The sequence below is a fragment of the Symsagittifera roscoffensis genome, chromosome 5 (assembly GCF_963678635.1).
Source record: "Symsagittifera roscoffensis chromosome 5, txSymRosc1.1, whole genome shotgun sequence".
In the NCBI taxonomy this organism is placed as follows: Eukaryota; Metazoa; Xenacoelomorpha; order Acoela; family Convolutidae; genus Symsagittifera; species Symsagittifera roscoffensis.
This window is the reverse complement of record NC_087066.1, coordinates 20,337,189-20,356,061: the sequence shown is the minus strand read 5'-3', so window position 1 is coordinate 20,356,061 and position 18,873 is coordinate 20,337,189. Positions and strand designations below refer to the sequence as shown.

General features: G+C 37.5%; 1 protein-coding gene across 1 annotated transcript; it reads right to left on the bottom strand.

Moving 5' to 3' along the window:
• Positions 1-1,529: 1,529 nt before the first annotated feature.
• On the bottom strand, positions 1,530-16,785 carry LOC134845729 (beta-1,3-galactosyltransferase 5-like; the record flags this gene model as incomplete). The annotated part of the gene is given in 3 exon segments (XM_063862788.1): positions 1,530-1,822; positions 2,013-2,653; positions 16,247-16,785. Coding segments are annotated over 3 exon segments (1,183 nt in total), but the record flags the coding sequence as incomplete, so codon positions are not given.
• Positions 16,786-18,873: the final 2,088 nt, after the last annotated feature.

Here is an 18,873-nt window from a genome sequence, read left to right as displayed (position 1 = left end):
TACCGGTTATAATAAATAACAATTAATTATAAAGGTATGGTTAAATTACTGCAATTCGCAACAGGTAGTGAAGAAAATTTCAATAAAAATCAGAAAAAATCATGCCTTGAAATAATGAAAACAAACAATTAAATCCGCTACTGCCTGCATTAAATTTTTAGCTACGCAATTTCAGAAGTTGACATTTTCTGTTAACCCAAAGCGCGCTTTAAAAGTTTCTCTTCAACTCGTAGACGGCGAATTTTTTTTCCTTTTGTGTAAATAAAGAAACCGAGGTAACCCAAATCATAGCTACAACAACACAAATTCTTTTGAAAATTTAGAAAAACCTGGAGTATCCAATTGCAATTGCAATATCCAATTGCTGGAACAATATTGTAGTAGGCTGTGACCATTATGGTTGTGAGGTGGTCCATTGAAGTATCGACCGCATGAGTTCTCCGATTGTCCGCATTTGGTCCCAGCTTTTTTCGGCCGACCGGGTCAATGCGTGAGTTGACTAGGGGGGTCAAAAAATGAGTCAACAGAGTAATACAAAATTTCCCAGTGTGCAAAACATATTTTTTTCAGTTTTCATTTTTGAAACAAAAAAGACGGGCAAAAGAAAACCATAAAAAATGAGATGTCTGCGGTAACTCTTTTGTCTGATCACAATTTTTTTACGAAACAAAAGTTTCATACACAGTTACTATCTAAATTCATGAAAAATTATCGCGGCAGATGGAAAAGTCGCAAGCAATTAAGCCGTCAATCTAAAACAGTGGGCTCATACTTTGACAAAAAAATCTTTCATCATTAACATAAAACAATCAGAAGAAAAAAATGAAAAAACAACCATTCGAGTTCTAATAAAGGCAAAAAATAGATTCGGTTCATCAGTTGACTATGATAAGCATAAGTTATAAATATCTTAGACTCAAGTTGGACAACTTTCAGAAAAGTCTACAACGACTAGCAAAGCTGACCATAGTCGACCAGAGTCGGCAGGGGATATCGTTCGACATACGAAGTTGACATCGGTCGATCAATGCGGAATATGCATAATTCACAACATCAAACAGGGCACGTCATCTTTGGTTCCAAATAATTTAACATATACTTTTTTTTAAAGTCTGAAGAGGGAATAAATGTCTGAACATGTTTCAAACCGCGCTTTCTGTCTGACACAAAAAAAATTATAGAACCTTTTTATGCAGCTGACAAACTTAAATTTGCAAGAAGGACTCCTGAGTCGAATAACCTATCTGCGGCTGGCACCTACGGAGCAAAACTCTCTAGGATGGGTTGGCGAACTCACAAGCATATGTATGCCGCAGGATGGCATGTGATTAAAACTGACCAAAAACTCACTTCAATGTATTCAAAACAATTTTTTGAAAGTCAAAAATAGTTAAGCATTAGACTTGGTTTAAAGCATTTTTGTGATATAATTTTTTGATAAAACATACCATTTGAAAGATAAGTTTTCCTCAGTTTTTGCGTGTGTTTGCGAACTTAAGGAATTTGGACCAGAACTCCTTTTTTCTGACCCCAGACTGAAACGGATTCTGATTGGTTGTTTCCAGCAGAAGTTTTAATTCTAATCTCTTTAATGTTATCCCCATGCTTGGTTACAGACTCATACACCTGGGGCATAGCGCGGAACATGTCACTCAAATGCACAGCAAATTTCGATGAAGGCTGCCGTATTGTCAGTGCTCGGCGATTAGGCACGGAGTTTTCGATTAGTTTGTTTATACTGGTCGGCTTGAAGTTTAATTTTTTCAGGCACATTCCCGTGAAAACATCTTCGAGGAAAATTGGCTTCACATATCTGTACTGCCTAAAATTGACATGAGCTTTTAATCAAAAATTGATCAACTCGTTAACATCAAATTACCGTGAAAATAGTATTTCAAGATTTCGAGTTGTGGACACTATGGAACAATTATTTTGGCATTGCGTGAGCACGGTTTTACATTGTGTTTGAACATGAGTTGATTTTCAAATCAAAAGTTTTGAACGTGACTTACCCGCGCAATTTGATTGCAATGTCCATAGTCATCATGTAAAGAGCCCCTACACAGAACGGCGGATATAGTTTATCCGGGTATTGGGCTTTGTCAATGTACCATTTACTCCCTTTGTTTCTATGCGGTCCATTTCCAAAGAAACATTTTCCAGCAAAAACCGGTTTTTGTTTGCGTTTAATATCCAAAACAAACTTAGAGATGAGGTCCATGTTCAAATACATGTCGTCGTCAGTTTTCATGACAAAATCAAAGTTTGAGCATTGGTTAACTGCAAAGTCGATTCCCATTTGTGATTTCAAGGTTAGGTTTCTGTATGTTTCAGTGACATCAGCTTGAATAACATCATATTCGTGCTGTTTTTGCTCCGGGTGAAATGCTAAATGGTTTGTACTTCTTCCCAGAACGAATAAAACTTTGTAGTAAACAGCTGAACTTCGTTGCGTAGACAAACTAGCCTCGGATGCCCAAGTGCCTCGGACTAGTTTTCGTCGATCTGAGTTTGCAGATTGCGATAAGACCAAAATTAATACTTTTGTGTAGTTGCTGTACTTTTGTGGAATTTGGTTGCAAGGAGTGCTAGTATCCTTTGTGATCCAAATATCTGGTCTTACTGGATCCCAAAGTCGATGGTAATCATAGAGCTAAAACAAAGATAACTATTTAACAATCGACAGCATAACCATTTAAAAGAAATCTTTTTTTAAATATTTTCAGTATTTAAGTACAAAAACTAATTTATAGATCTCACAAACTGCTCGAATATCAGTGAATGTTTCGACTGACCGCCAACAGATCTCAAACAGTGTTTCGTTGAAAAATATTTGAAATCAAAAAATTGTTGGCTGCTAATATCAAACATTAAATATTAATATTTGAGTTTTATGCAGAACTAATTTGATCAATTTAGTTTACCTCAATTTACTTTGGAACAAAAAAGAGTGCGCGGTCATTACCCGCACCGGAGTTCCCTGGATAATAATCAATCATAATGGAAAAATGTTGTCTAAAACGTTGTCATTATAATCAATTATTGTGGCAAATTTAGACCACGTAAGCGATTATGTGATCATTAAAATCGATTTTTTTTGAAAAAGTAAAATCCATTATAATCCATTTTATTTCGTTAATTAGGCTATTCTAATTTTAGTTATATCTATGCCTTGAAGAAAAAAGCAAGTTTAAAAAATTAAAATTACTAAGTTTTCCTAAAAACATGCAGTTAGAGCAAAGAATAATTTAAAACATAGAATCAGCATACATTTAAGACATATGAATGAAAAAAACATGTTTAATGTTTTCATCTTCATGTTCTCCCATTTTTTCATCTTCATATTCTCCCATACTTCTCCAGAACCAGTGACCTCATCGGGCATCGGGTAGGAGAACCAGTGATCTCAGCGGGCATCGGATAGGAGAACCAATGACCTCAGCGGGCATCGGGTAGGAGAACCAGTGACCTCAGCGGGCATCGGGAAGGAGAACCAGTGAGGGCAGTTCTGGTCCAATCTGCGAATGATAGAATCAATCGGGGAAAAAGGAAAAACAGACACACAGGGGCACACATACAAACACACATAAGGGCACACATACATACACACGTAGGTTTCCCCCAGTATAGTAGAATTCAAACCTTATGAATTTAACAAGTCTTCTTTGTTTGCGAAAACTATTTACCATAATGCTGTCAGCCCCGACCACAAAATTCAAGTAATAATTTCCGAGCTAAATAGAAGTGGTCAGTCATAATCAAGAATTAACGTTCCAGGGTCCTTCTAGAATATGTAAAAAGGTCGGTCCCCGGTTCCAGGGTAAAATAATATAAAATTACCTAGGATTATACATAATTTGTCATGTTTGAAGCTAACTCCCTTGTTTATAAGTCAATTTGAGGTCGCACAGTTTCAATTTTTTTTTTCGAAATTTTGGAAAAAAAACTTGTCAAAAAAACTTAAGAAAATAAATTGAAGAGAATTTAATTTATTCCAAATTAAGCGACTGACATTGGTAACAGTTTTTGTGAAAATTAAAAGAAAAAAAATTCGTAATTATAATCGATTAAAAATGGATTATTTTGCCTCAGAAACAAGTTTCATTTTCTTTCAAAAATATTCGTTTTTAATCGATTATAATTGATTATAATCGATTATTTTTGTAAGAAAACGAAACTTGTTTTTGAGGCAAAATGGGGAGTTTTTTGATTAGAAATATAGTTTCATTATAATCCATTTTTAATCGATTTTAATCGAATATTATCGAAGTTTCTTGAGACAGACCACGAAAAGTCAATATAATCGATTATTATCCATGGAACTCCGATGCGGGTAGCAACGCATAAAGGGTTTGGCGTATTGAAAAAATTATTTTAAGCGATAAGCCTCCACTTGCTTAGACTAGTCCAAGCACACCAGCTTGGTAATCCAAGTACTCCAGAATCAATCCACTCGCTGTCCAATTTCTTTCTAAAATAGGTCTGCGTGAAAACCAGCCTTTAGCAATGAATTCCTTATTTTTTTCGAAAGCCCGAAAAACATTTAAACAATTAGCAGTTTGAGCTGAAACAAGCAGTGTGGCCCAAAAATTGTTACTACCCGCAAATTATTTCCAATAACAGTTGTTGACAAGGAGTTCAGAGATAATATTTTAACATATTTTCTTTTTGAAACTACCTTTTTTTTCTTTCAGAAAAAACCACAATGTTAGTACGATCAAAAACAGATAAACAGGTACCTAAAAACGACCAGGCCGCTTTACAAAAACACTATTACGTCTCGCAAATTGTAAATTAGTTAAAAGAATGCCTAACAAATAAGCAAAGAAAATGAATTAAGATTTGATCGCTAATAATTTAATAAATTTTGAGATTTTCAAAAACTAATAATAATAAAACAAGCTTCAAAAAACCTTCTTCAAATAACCGCCTTGTTCTATGTCCAAAGTTTTCTAATCTCGCGATTTAGTTGAAATTTATAAAAACAGACAAATTTAGTTTTCAAAATATTACACTCAAAATTAGTGTAGTTTCTTGCACGAGAAATGTCAACCAATGCAACTGATATTTTCTCTATTTCAGTGGCTTCAGTATTTCAGGGCTTTTCATATTCTACACGAAAACCATACAGATTTTGTCATTTTGAAACAAACTTCTCAAAATCTGAAAAGCCTTTTGAAAGTTCAGTTTGGCTATTAGGCTGTCTGATCTGGTCCATTTTTTGTTTAAGTTAGTTGAAAGTGGAACCTGGCTGCCAAAAACAGCTCTTCAAACATCAAACACAATTAAAATCAAACTCATGAAAATTACATCAAGCAGGATGGAAATAGATTTTCATAAGAAATTAAAACACCCAATTTTTCAAGCAGAACAAAATTATTTTCAAACTCTCCTAAAACATTTGAACAAATTTTGTGCAAGTGTCTGCAAATTTTTTTTGAAATTTTAGTCAAACTTTAGGCCCCAAAATACAAAATTGAATCCCGAGTTGATTACCGTAGACCAGTAAACTTTTTCACAATTCAGATAAAGACTTTTTCAACACCTGCCCACACTTTTCATATATATTATACTTAGATCAATTGAAAAACAAAAACAAGCCATATTTTGAATACCGATTATAATTGGAGAAAAAAATTGGGATGTTTAACTGACTTACCACTAACTAAAAACTCCGTACATGAACTATTAGTTATTTGAGATATGTCATCTGCAACAGTCAACCAGCTAACTAGACGTAGAAGTCTCTACTGATTGTGTCCTCGAAACAAGAATGCTTCCCTGCTTCGGTGAGTGATCGTACAGAACGATAGCAACCGCAACTGCTACCAATGCAATATGTCGCTCGTGTCATTCTGTAGGTTTCTATCGATTGGTTGGGCCCATCTCTCCATAAAATTTGGTGGTAGTCTTCATCCTCCTTGTTGAGAGCCACCAGACATTTCGTAAATTTCGTAAACGTAGTAGATGATCAAACAAATCGTCTTGAAGCTTGGGGCCAAACATCAGTGCGTCATTCAGCGAAATTTGGGTACTATCATTTTGAATGCAATAGTGGAATGGATAAAAGCTTCTTTTCTCTGACATTGCGAGCTCATCTGGGAGTACAATTTCTAGTTGACCCTTGTATCGGAATTCTTGATAAAATCTTGTTACTGAGTGTACAAAGCAGCATCCTGCTTAACTTTGCGTTCCAGAATGAAGAACTGTTTGAGTGATGTGGCTTTGCACTCGCCGAGGGTTCTAACGTTTGTCTTAATATCGTCGCCTGGTAGATCAGATGTGACTTGGGGCGTGATGAAAAAGTCTGCTCGTATTGTTTCTTCTCCAGGCAATGAATAAGTTATCGAGGCAAGCTCTTTTTTTCCAATCAGGTGGAGTTCTAACTGGTTTAATTGTTTGACTGATTGATTTAGGAGGCAACCCATGTCGTCTTATGAAACTTTCACTGAGGAATTTCAACTGGATCCTTTATCTTTCAAGGCACGGCAACGGATTTCCTGTCTGTGATGGTTGAGCAACGGTATCCTACAAGTTTCAAGTATGGTTGCTCAGCACTGATTACAGTACACAGGTTGTTTCCAATCGTCGGAGAATCGTTAACAGTTTTTCGCTCAGTTGTGTTCGGATGTTCTAGCTGATTGTCTTTACGAAGAAGGGAATAGTGCTTTATTACACACTGCTTTCAATTGTGAGAGCTTGGGTAATTTGTTACCATATGCCCTGGGCGCAAACAATTGAAACACAGTCGTTGGGAAGTCATTTCGTCCTTTCGTGTTTGTGCTTTTAATTTTTTGGACTCATATATGCAGTTACAGTTTGAAGTGCAAAAAAAACTCGCATTGTTTGTCCACAGTTTTTACTCCATACGACTGTCTTCGATCAGTTTTTATTTCGGGCAACAGCTTGTGCTTCACTTCGAATCGTTGGTTTCTGGAAATTGATTGTTGGCTTCGCTACTTCTAGTTCCCTCGATCGTGCACGAATGAAATCGTCAAGCTCGTGAAATTGTCAAGCTGCCATTGCTTTTGGCTTTGCGATCTAGTTTCTGCTCAATGACAAGAACCAATATTGATTCCCAGTTTTGGGTGTTACAGCGTCGCATTTCAAGTGCAGCCGCTTTTTCGCAAAAAACAACTCCAAAAGCTTTCACAGCCCAGTCCCATCTTCAGTCGTCAAAACCGGGTGTTTGAACATAAATTTGAGATGCGTGCTCCAAATAATCCTTTTGTTGTCGGACCGGTCCATCAGAGTCCTCCTTGTCGTAGTTCACAACAATTTTTGCAATATTCCTGACCTGACAACGGGCTTCTCCTCCAAGTGAAGTCTTAAATTAGTTCAACTTTTCAGCTTGTAGGTTTGGATTTCCATATTTTCAGGTATCAAACTGGTCAATGAAGCTCATGCACTCCGTTTACTTCCCACTGAAAGAGGGAAGGTCAATTTTAGGCAACTTGATCTGACTTGATCTGAGTGAAACACTGTTTGAACTGAAGGAAAAGACTTTTGCCATTCCTCTGGAAGAACTCCGTTTGCTGAAAGAGTTCTCATACCTCTGTTATAAACTCATTTATATTTTTTCAGTTTCTGCCTCCAGACGTTCGTTTGGTGCAGCATCCTCTACCAATTGATTCTTTTCGCTGATCGATGCCAGACTCTTTTTTATAACCGCCAGAGAGATCCGCATGCCCGCAAGATTAGTCACAGGATAGGTCGATCGGATTACGTTTATCGCATCCCTATGCTTGAGATTTCACCTCAAGTGACCACTTCTCGAGTAAACAGTTTCAGGTAGTTGCGTCCTGTTTGATCGGGTCGTCCATGTTGCACTCTAGCAAACGATGATTGATCGCTCTGCTCTTTCGCCTTGCTTTGACCTGGTTGTTCATTTTCAACTGATCATACGTCGCTTTGCTCGTTCGCTTAATGGTCGTTCGCATCAGTCATGGTTAGTTTCGTTAAGTCTCAGTTGGCGTGGACAAACTGTTTCTCGCCGAAGCCTTAAAGTTTTCAATCGCGGACCAACTCAAGTTGGCCTAGCTGAGATGTTACTTTCATTGTGATTCCACCGTTTATATGACTTTATATCAGAAGGAGGGGGACAAATCTTCCTTGTTCTACTGTTTATTCCTTGACAATGAAGCTGAATATCTTTTTTTAAGAGATAAAAAAACAACCTTGCAAATGTCAATATAACTTCCAGGGTTTTGGCTTGTTCCTTGCTTCATTGTTTATACCAAGACAATGAAGCTGAACATCTTTTTTAAAAGATTAGAGAAACAACCTTGCAAATGTAAGTATATCTTCCAGGGGTTTTAGCTTGTGCATGTAGCGAGTATTCAAAGCTAATGTTACTATATAAGAATTCTAGAATTTTGTACTGCACTAATTGGATTTTTCATTCAATGGGTTTGTGCATTGATCCTCGATCCGGTCTCAACTTGTCTAAACCAGAGTCACAATGCTCACCCAACTGCTGCATCTTAGTGTGGATAAGTTTATAAGCTGTTGTGAGAACTTCGTTAAGTCGACTCAAAATTACTTTTGAAATAAAAAGGATAAATCCGCATAGACTAAACTAATTATTTGAAACAGTTTTTTGTTGTCTACAATCAGTTTTTGGCGGTTAGTTATTTTGTAGTTTTGAATTCATTTCCTTAAGTTTCTTGTCTATCATGCTACGGCCCTTATTTCTACAACGTCAAAAACAGCCTTTCAGTGAGAGATGGAATACTCCTGTATGATTACAGAGCTGTTATACCGAAACAACTGCGCCAAATCCTTGTGGATTCACTCCACCTAACACACCCGGGACAAGGCGGGATGATCGAGGCAGCCAAAAACCTGTGGTAACCGTACCTGCACCGGGATATCGTGGCCACGGCTCAGAACTGCAAGGAGTGCCGACAAAAAGGTAAAAACTTAAATGTCATTTCATGAAAACATCATTTCATGGCGCTAGACGCAGTAGTAGAGCCCCACGAAGAAATCCAATTGGATTTCGCAGGGCCGCTGCCTGACGAAAATAATAAAGTAGTGTACATACCGGTAGCGGTCGATCGATTCTCTCGTTTTTCCGATTTTTGTCGGTCAAAGTAGTAACAAATAATAAAGCAGACACAACAATTCAGTTTATGCAAACACACATTTTCAACCACGGGGTCTCAAAAAACATTCGATGTGACCAAGCACAAGTGTTTAGGGCGAAAAACTTATGCTTTTTTGTAAAAACAATCTAAAGTTTGTACCACTGGATGATCACCGCTCTATAGGCATGATGAAGAGACTGATTAGGACACTTAAAACTCGACTCTCTGTTATGAAAATTGATAATAGCAATAGACCGTATAAACTTGCTTCCGATGTGGCCGAACTTGTTAAAACTTTATAAATAACATCAAAAACTACTACAAAAATATCGCCAATTGAAGCGCAATTTGGTAGAAAATCAAACACGCCGTTGAGCAATATTGCCACATCTCCTAAATTGTTTAACCTATCTTGGGAAAAGACGAAGATCACTTGTTTAGACCAAAGACTACTCACAAAACCAGCTCTAATGGCAGAAGCAATGTGGAATCACGATGCCAACAGCGAAGACGATTTAGTTGTAACGTACCGCAAACACCAACACTTGAAAAACCGGTACCATTGCAAGAAAATTTAAAAAACCAGGGGTTTTTGCGACGCAGTTTAAAATCTTGGAAAAATGATTGTACTGTTAATTATTCACCCCACACAGCTTGGGTTGGAGAGGACGAAAAACAACCACGGGTAATTAGACACGATGGTCTCGCGTTCGTACCGGGTCCACGTGTATACGGGAAATTTAGACCAGCAGCTCTTAAAGATTTCGTTGCCAATAAACACTTGCCCAGAGCAAAACCTCGCGTTTCAGTAGTAAGGAACAAAACAAACAGTGGACAGTGCGAATCAGCGCAACAAGGACATGCTAGCAGCAAAACAACCTCAACGAACATAGACTTAATCAACCCTAAGCAAACAACAAACCAGACGGTACCTGAAGTACGAAAAAAGACCAGCCCGAAAAAACCACCACCGAAAAATCTCGAGCAGATACTTACACAATCACTGAGCCGACGGGCGTCGGGACCGGAAAAATTATTTGAAACTGCCAACCCTAAAATCAAACATACAGCAAAGAAGGACGATACAAAGAAAACCTACCTGCAATACAAGCCAATTGGCAACCGGAGCCCAATGAAAAATAGCAAACTACCAAATGGAGACATCCAATTCGAATGTGATACGTCAATTTCTCTGTCGTTCGATCAAGAACTCAACCGCAAAACACCTTCACCGAAAAAATCAGCCGCAAAAAACTAAAAACCAAAAACGTACACCGGAAGAATTTGAACAAGAGTGTCGCCGTTCTACTAGGGCGCGTACAAATACTTTGGCCGGGAAATTCGGAAATGCCATACCTATTAGCAATATCGAAGACCAAGTGACCAAAAGCAAGAATATAATCTGCCAAGTACAAATAGTACCAACACCGGAAAATACAGACACCACAGCCGCCACATCTAGGTAAGAAGCACATGAGTTTGTTTCGCTCTCATCATCAGTCGAATGTACTTAAATCCAGTTGGACTCACAAATACCAGAATACATTAGGGCATCAAGCGAACAAAAAGACAACAAGCTCCAAAACACAATCCAGGAAAGCCACCAAGAGAAACCGCTACCACTGACTACTCACACAGGAAGAGCAATCAATTCGCGCTATGTAATTGATCGACCGGCACGAAGAACCACTCCTGACGCCGAGTTCCTAAAGAGTTTCGATTCAGCAATGAGTATTTTTACAAGAAAAATCACCGATTAAAAACTCAATTAATTTCCAAAGTGAACGAGAAACACAAAACAAGCAATCATCATCTAAAGACGCTACCAAGGAAACTCCAAAATTCCAGAACGAGGGAAATGAAAAAAAAATGTATTTTTCAAGTTAAAAAAGGGGGAGTGTTATCCAGTTGGATATAAGAAGAAAACCCAATGTAGGGACTAGATGCCATGCGTACTAAAACATGAACATAAACCATAGTATTTTATTTACTCAACCTCTTGGCGCTTCTTAACCAATGGGTATATTTACATTAATCATAGAAGTCTGTTATAAATACGTAATTATTAAATTTAACCAGTTATGTACTAGTTATTATGAGTTTCTGACACTCATATGCTTTTCGAGGTCAGATCCGAAGCCAACAGACAACAGTTTAACAAATGACTTTACGTTGATCAAACTCTTCTTATTTTCTTACCCAAGACTTAGAATGTCAATCCAGTTTACACAGAATATTCAATCCGTGGGTATAACAGAAACAAAGAAAAAACATACATTTTTTTCGAACTTGTTTGTCATTTTTGATAGAAAATTTTCTCACCGGAACTTTAAACAGCGGCTGAAATATTCAAAATTCCGCGCTGATATTTGAAGCTTTGTTGGAACTTGAAATTCAGATGGGGGAAAATTAATTAACTCCAGATAATTAATAACTCGCCAGATTAATAACTCGAGCCTTTTGTATTCTTAAAATTGTACCTGCACGGTATTGGGTGTGCGTTGGAACAAGAAACTCCAGATGGCTGGGCTACAATTGCCTATGCCTCGCGCTTTCTTAATACATGAGAAAATAAGTACTCGGTAAACGAATCAGAACCGCTTGCACGAGTTCGAGCAATAGAGCGTTTCAAATATTACCTATATGGTAGAAGATTTACACAAATTACTGACCACCAATCCTTAGTCAGCGTTCTACAATGCAATTAAAATCATAAAATTTACCAAAGTAGGCTAACCAGATGCATACACTGGTTACTACTATTTGTTTTTGTATATAAGACACCTAGTGGGTAGCAAAATGAGGTCAATTGATTAATTTTTGAGACATCCAGTGGGGCAACCTCAATCGCCCGCATACTGGGACGAACATTTCGTGGTTGCTCTAAATGACGATTTCATAGCATGTCTTGGTTTTTGAGGCAGCACAAGCTTAAATCTAGCAAAGACCTCAAATCCGAACGGACTTCTAGGCACGCAATCGCTCAACCGGAACGAAAATGACATTGCTTCAAATTCGATTGCAACACAAACATTATTTACTGTAGAAACTCAATTGCCACATTTCAGTCGCGTTAACCTTTTTACAAAATTTGGGAATCCATCAATCATCTCTAAGAAACATTCTGTTGCAAACATAATGAACCGACAACTGAACACTGCGTCCGATGGGTGCAGGACATTAAGCCGACAGGACTTCAAGCCGAATCGTAAAATTAGGGACTTCAATCCGAAAAATTTCTCATCAAGTCATGAAATATGATCAATTGTAAATTCTTTTGAATAATTACTCACTTTCATGATCTTTCTTCAGTAGTTATTGGCGTTTTCATGAAACTTAAGCTTCCAAATGATGCTTAGGAAAGTTGAAAAAAAAACACTGTTAAAGGAAATTTTCTTGTTTATAATTTATGCGCTTCAAAAACCGGCTGATATTTTTAAGTTATGCCAATTCCAAGTGAATTATTGTCATGAAGAACCTTTATTCTGGTCTACGTTTGCCTAAAAATTTTAAAAGCAACGTTTTACAGATTAAAAAAATAGTGTTTTGCGTGAATGTAAAATTTAAATTTCGGCCTGAAGTCCCTTTGGCTTGAAGTCCCGTCGGCTTGTTGTCTAGACCCGCGTCCGGTATGTCATTATTACTACTCAGAAGAATTTTAAGAAAAAGCCACAACGGAAGAGGAGGACTCACTGATGTATAGACGACACTTAAAAAAATTCTTCGACAATAAATTCATAACGGCCGCTTCAAAGAAAGACCGGAGGCTACAGCCATTACTAAACATGGTACGATCACAAAAATGGGAGACACTGAAATCATGCTACGGCCCTTATTTCTACAACGTCAATTACAGCCTTTCAGTGAGAGATGGAATACTCCTGTATGATTACAGAGCTGTTATACCGAAACAACTGCGCCAAATCCTTGTGGATTCACTCCACCTAACACAGCCGGGACAAGGCGGGATGATCGAGGCAGCCAAAAACCTGTGGTAACCGTACCTGCACCGGGATATCGTGGCCACGGCTCAGAACTGCAAGGAGTGCCGACAAAAAGGTAAAAACTTAAATGTCATTTCATGAAAACATCATTTCATGGCGCTAGACGCAGTAGTAGAGCCCCACGAAGAAATCCAATTGGATTTCGCAGGGCCGCTGCCTGACGAAAATAATAAAGTAGTGTACATACCGGTAGCGGTCGATCGATTCTCTCGTTTTTCCGATTTTTGTCGGTCAAAGTAGTAACAAATAATAAAGCAGACACAACAATTCAGTTTATGCAAACACACATTTTCAACCACGGGGTCTCAAAAAACATTCGATGTGACCAAGCACAAGTGTTTAGGGCGAAAAACTTATGCTTTTTTGTAAAAACAATCTAAAGTTTGTACCACTGGATGATCACCGCTCTATAGGCATGATGAAGAGACTGATTAGGACACTTAAAACTCGACTCTCTGTTATGAAAATTGATAATAGCAATAGACCGTATAAACTTGCTTCCGATGTGGCCGAACTTGTTAAAACTTTATAAATAACATCAAAAACTACTACAAAAATATCGCCAATTGAAGCGCAATTTGGTAGAAAATCAAACACGCCGTTGAGCAATATTGCCACATCTCCTAAATTATTTAACCTATCTTGGGAAAAGACGAAGATCACTTGTTTAGACCAAAGACTACTCACAAAACCAGCTCTAATGGCAGAAGCAATGTGGAATCACGATGCCAACAGCGAAGACGATTTAGTTGTCACGTACCGCAAACACCAACACCTGCCAGAAACGACTATAAATCCCACACCAACATCCTCACGGCATTCAAAAGCCACAAGCAGGACAACGGAGAACAAAACAGTAGTAGAATCAGGGACAAAGAAGCAGAAAGCTACAAACACATCCCACCAACAACCAGCCGGCGCGAACAGTTAAGATACAAGTGATGAGGAATTTGATCGTCAACTAATGGAAAAGTTCCCTATAGGTGCGCATTTACTTTATCTAACATCCTATATGATCTGATAAACGAAAAACGCAAGTTCTTTAAAGAAAACACAATTAACGATATATCGCAAATGAGAATTAGAAAACCTAATCGTACCCTAACAAACCAGGAAAAACAAAATATTGAATGGGCACCGCTAGTATTCCTCAAAGATTGTTTTAAAGCTCCACAGACTACAATCAACACAAAACTTGGAGAAAAAATTGAACAATTAGCCCGAAAAACCGGTACCATTGCAAGAAAATTAAAAAAACCAGGGGTTTTTGCGACGCAGTTTAAAATCTTGGAAAAATGATTTTACTGTTAATTATTCACCCCACACAGCTTGGGTTCGAGAGGACGAAAAACAACCACGGGTAATTAGACACGATGGTCTCGCGTTCGTACCGGGTCCACGTGTATACGGGAAACTTAGACCAGCAGCTCTTAAAGATTTCGTTGCCAATAAACACTTGCCCAGAGCAAAACCTCGTGTTTCAGTAGTAAGGAACAAAACAAACAGGGGACAGTGCGAATCAGCGCAACAACGACATGCTAGCAGCAAAACAACCTCAACGAACATAGACTTAATCAACCCTAAGCAAACAACAAACCAGACGGTACCTGAAGTACGAAAAAAGACCAGCCCGAAAAAACCACCACCGAAAAATCTCGAGCAGATACTTACACAATCACTGAGCCGACGGGCGTTGGGACCGGAAAAATTATTTGAAACTGCCATCCCTAAAATCAAACATACAGCAAAGAAGGACGATACAAAGAAAACCTGCCTACAATACAAGCCAATTGGCAACCGGAGCCCAAGGAAAAATAGCAAACTACCAAATGGAGACATCCAATTCGAATGTGATACGTCAATTTCTCTGGCGTTCGATCAAGAACTCAACCGCAAAACACCTTCACCGAAAAAATCAGCCGCAAAGAAACTAGAAACCAAAAACGTACACCGGAAGAATTTGAACAAGAGTGTCGCCGTTCTACTAGGGCGCGTACAAATACTTTGGCCGGGAAATTCGGAAATGCCATACCTATTAGCAATATCGAAGACCAAGTGACCAAAAGCAAGAATATAATCTGCCAAGTACAATTAGTACCAACACCGGAAAATACAGACACCACAGCCGCCACATCTAGGTAAGAAGCACATGAGTTTGTTTCGCTCTCATCATCAGTCGAATGTACTTAAATCCAGTTGGACTCACAAATACCAGAATACATTAGGGCATCAAGCGAACAAAAAGACAACAAGCTCCAAAACACAATCCAGGAAAGCCACCAAGAGAAACCGCCACCACTGACTACTCACACAGGAAGAGCAATCAATTCGCGCTATGTAATTGATCGACCGGCACGAAGAACCACTCCTGACGCCGAGTTCCTAAAAAGTTTCGATTCAGCAATGAGTATTTTTACAAGAAAAATCACCGATTAAAAACTCAATGAATTTCCAAAGAGAACGAGAAACCCAAACAAGCATTCATCATCTAAAGACGCTACCAAGGAAACTCCAAAATTCCAGAACGAGGGAAATGAAAAAAAATGTATTTTTCAAGTTAAAAAAGGGGGAGTGTTATCCAGTTGGATATAAGAAGAAAACCCAATGTAGGGACTAGATGCCATGCGTACTAAAACATAAACATAAACCATAGTATTTTATTTACTCAATCTCTTGGCGCTTCTTAACCAATGGGTATATTTACATTAATTATAGAAGTCTGTTATAAATACGTAATTATTAAACTTAACCAGTTATGTACTAGTTATTATGAGTTTCTGACACTCATATGCTTTTCGAGGTCAGATCCGAAGCCAACAGACAACAGTTTTACAGAATGTTTACGTTGATCAAACTCTTCTTATTTTCTTACCCAAGACTTAGAATGTCAATCCAGTTTACACAGAATATTCAATCCGTGGGTATAACAGAAACAAAGAAAAAACATACATTTTTTTCGAACTTGTTTGTCATTTTTGATAGAAAATTTTCTCACCGGAACTTTAAACAGCGGCTGAAATATTCAAAATTCCGCGCTGATATTTGAAGCTTTGTTGGAACTTGAAATTCAGATGGGGGAAAGTTAATTAACTCCAGATAATTAATAACTCGCCAGATTAATAACTCGAGCCTTTTGTATTCTTAAAATTGTACCTCAATTGTCCTACTGCTCTCTGGGTGAGGGGTGGTAGTGATTGTTGTTTCCTTTTGCGGACTCGCCGCGGCCGAGGTATTGATGATGTGCTCTTTCAATGTGCATAGATTGAACTGATTTGTAAAATTTATCCCCGGTTTGTAAAAATTCTGGGTCGCAGTTATCTTTTCTAGATAGAAATGGGCTGAGACGATAAAAACTGCGGCCGAAATCATTAACACGCATGCTTTAGTTTGCCGCCAAAACATTTTTGTCCAATAAATTGACAAATTAATCGATTTTACCAGTCATTTTATAAATAAACTCTTGAACTACGAAATATACAGAGAATGGAAAAATTGACAAAATTTCGTTTTTTTTGGCCTGCAGAAAACTTTTTTGTCCAATAAGTTGACAAATTATCCTATGTTGTTTTTTCCCAGTGCAAATAAACTCTTGAACTAAAAAATATAAAAAGAATGAAAATATTGGCGTAATTTCATTTTCTTTTTGGCATAAAAGGCAGTTGCAATGGTATAAAACGCGCCTCAGCTGTTTTCATTTCTAATTCAATTCTTAAAAAACTCAGTTCCGTTCAATTTATGCAGCTCTTAAATAATGCAGAACATTTCTACAACTTTCAAATCTTTTTATTAAACGGTATATTCGAATTTTTTTCTTCCACATTGATGAAAAACTCCCGTTTTCTGTTTTCACCTGTTTTTTGTTTCACAAATGAAGTTGGATATTAATTTTTCTTTAAACAGTAAACATGTCTGCGGAAAATGCTGAGCTGAGGAGAGTGGAATTAGAAATTATAAGCTTGAATTGATCAACAAGATTTGAAAATACGGATGTTTTAATCAATAGATTGATTGAGTTAAGCCGAAGGGAAACTGTTGGCGTTAGGCAATGTGACCATAAACTGGCTCGAGTATTGAATTTATAGTATCTGAAGTTGAGAAGTTTTTGAGTTCTTAGCACCAAAAAAAGTTTTCAGACAAACAGGGGCGGATCTAGGATATTTTTGTAGGTCGACCAAATTGATTTCTCGAACTCTCCCGAAGCACTAAAAGTCCCCTTTGGGCCAAACTTTCTGCGCCCCAGGCAAATGTTGGAAAAAACAGGCCAAAAAGGCGTTTTTAGGCACTTTTAAGAAAATTTTGACCAAAAAATTGCGTTTTTTTTCAACGCGCGCTCGTAGTTTTTTTCAAAAATCGTTCGTAGTTGTAGTTTATAGGCAAAAAACCATACTAAGAAACTTAACAAAAAATATACCGGAGCTTTTGTTTTTTTTCTCGCTTGACTCGGACAAAGTAAACCACAGTCTGCTCGAACTTATGAGCATTCATTTAAAAAACAAGTGTGTTAGCTGCTCTAATTTTGTTCATATCTGGGCGATTGCATAATCACTTTTTATGCCACCAGTACAAAATAACACGTTCAACATTCAAAGTTCTATATTTCAACAAAAAATCCGAGCTTGGCTATTATTTGTAGCATATCGATATACTGATGTGTGCACAGTCTTTTTCCAACTGATTTTGCATCAAAATCTGCATCAAACAGGGCTGAAATTTAAAATTGTATATAGGTATTATATAGCCAAAAACCCAAAAAATGATAGTTATATGGCAGAAATTGTGAGCTTGGTGCAGTTTTTTTCACAAAAAAAAACTATTTCTGAATCAAAGTGTTCAGCTTATCAATGTATTTACCGCATCAGCCAATTTTTTTCACATCCATAAAATATGCAAATGATTAATTAGTTAATCCGGATGTAGAAATACAAATGACTTCCGAGCGCACCCAGAACAGTATAAGATGTTATTTTGAAAAAAATGTTGAAAGATTTTGAAAATTATAAAAACTTTGGAGAGATGTTCGTGGCCCTTTCAAGAGTATCGACACTGCTATCACAGTTTTAATAGCAAGAACTAAGCACTAAGCTCAGCTTCATAAGCCAGAAGTTTTTATTCAATGAGCTATTAAACATAAACGGCAGTCCTTTTTCCGATCTTTCCTGAAGTTGAGCAAGAAATAAATGACTAATGTTCGTCAATCAAAAAATTTTGATAAATTCTTTTTCTGTGCCCAATTTGCGGTCAAAAAAAAAGATTTACCTTCAACCAAATTTGGCTGCAATAGTTGTACCACGTAAAAGTTCTAGACGCAAAAAAACGGCCTTGAGTCGCAAAAAACAGCTTAGCAAAATAACACTGTCTGGAATGTGGGGAGATAAAACAAATGGACTATCCTCGAGAGGACTGTTAAAGCCTACTGATAGCTCCTCTGCGTTTCGCAGGAACTAAAATTATTATATAATGTTCAACTAACTGCACTACTGATTTAAACTTTGCGGACGAAAAGCATAAGAACCCGTTTTTCTCAAACTGAGTTGACATTAGGTGGAAAATGATGATGACAAAACTTGCTTAGAAATTCAGCAAAATTCGAAATTTTAGCGAAACTCGCGCCTAATGTTTTACCCCAAAAAGGGATCGTTTTTGGGCTTTTAGCCAATCAAAAGTTACGCCAAAACTTTTTAGTCGATCACTGACATATAAATGAATCAAAGTGAGCTTCTTATGAAGCCCAACAAATGAGTAAATTCTTACGTAGCTCAACAAAAAGATATTTAAAAGGG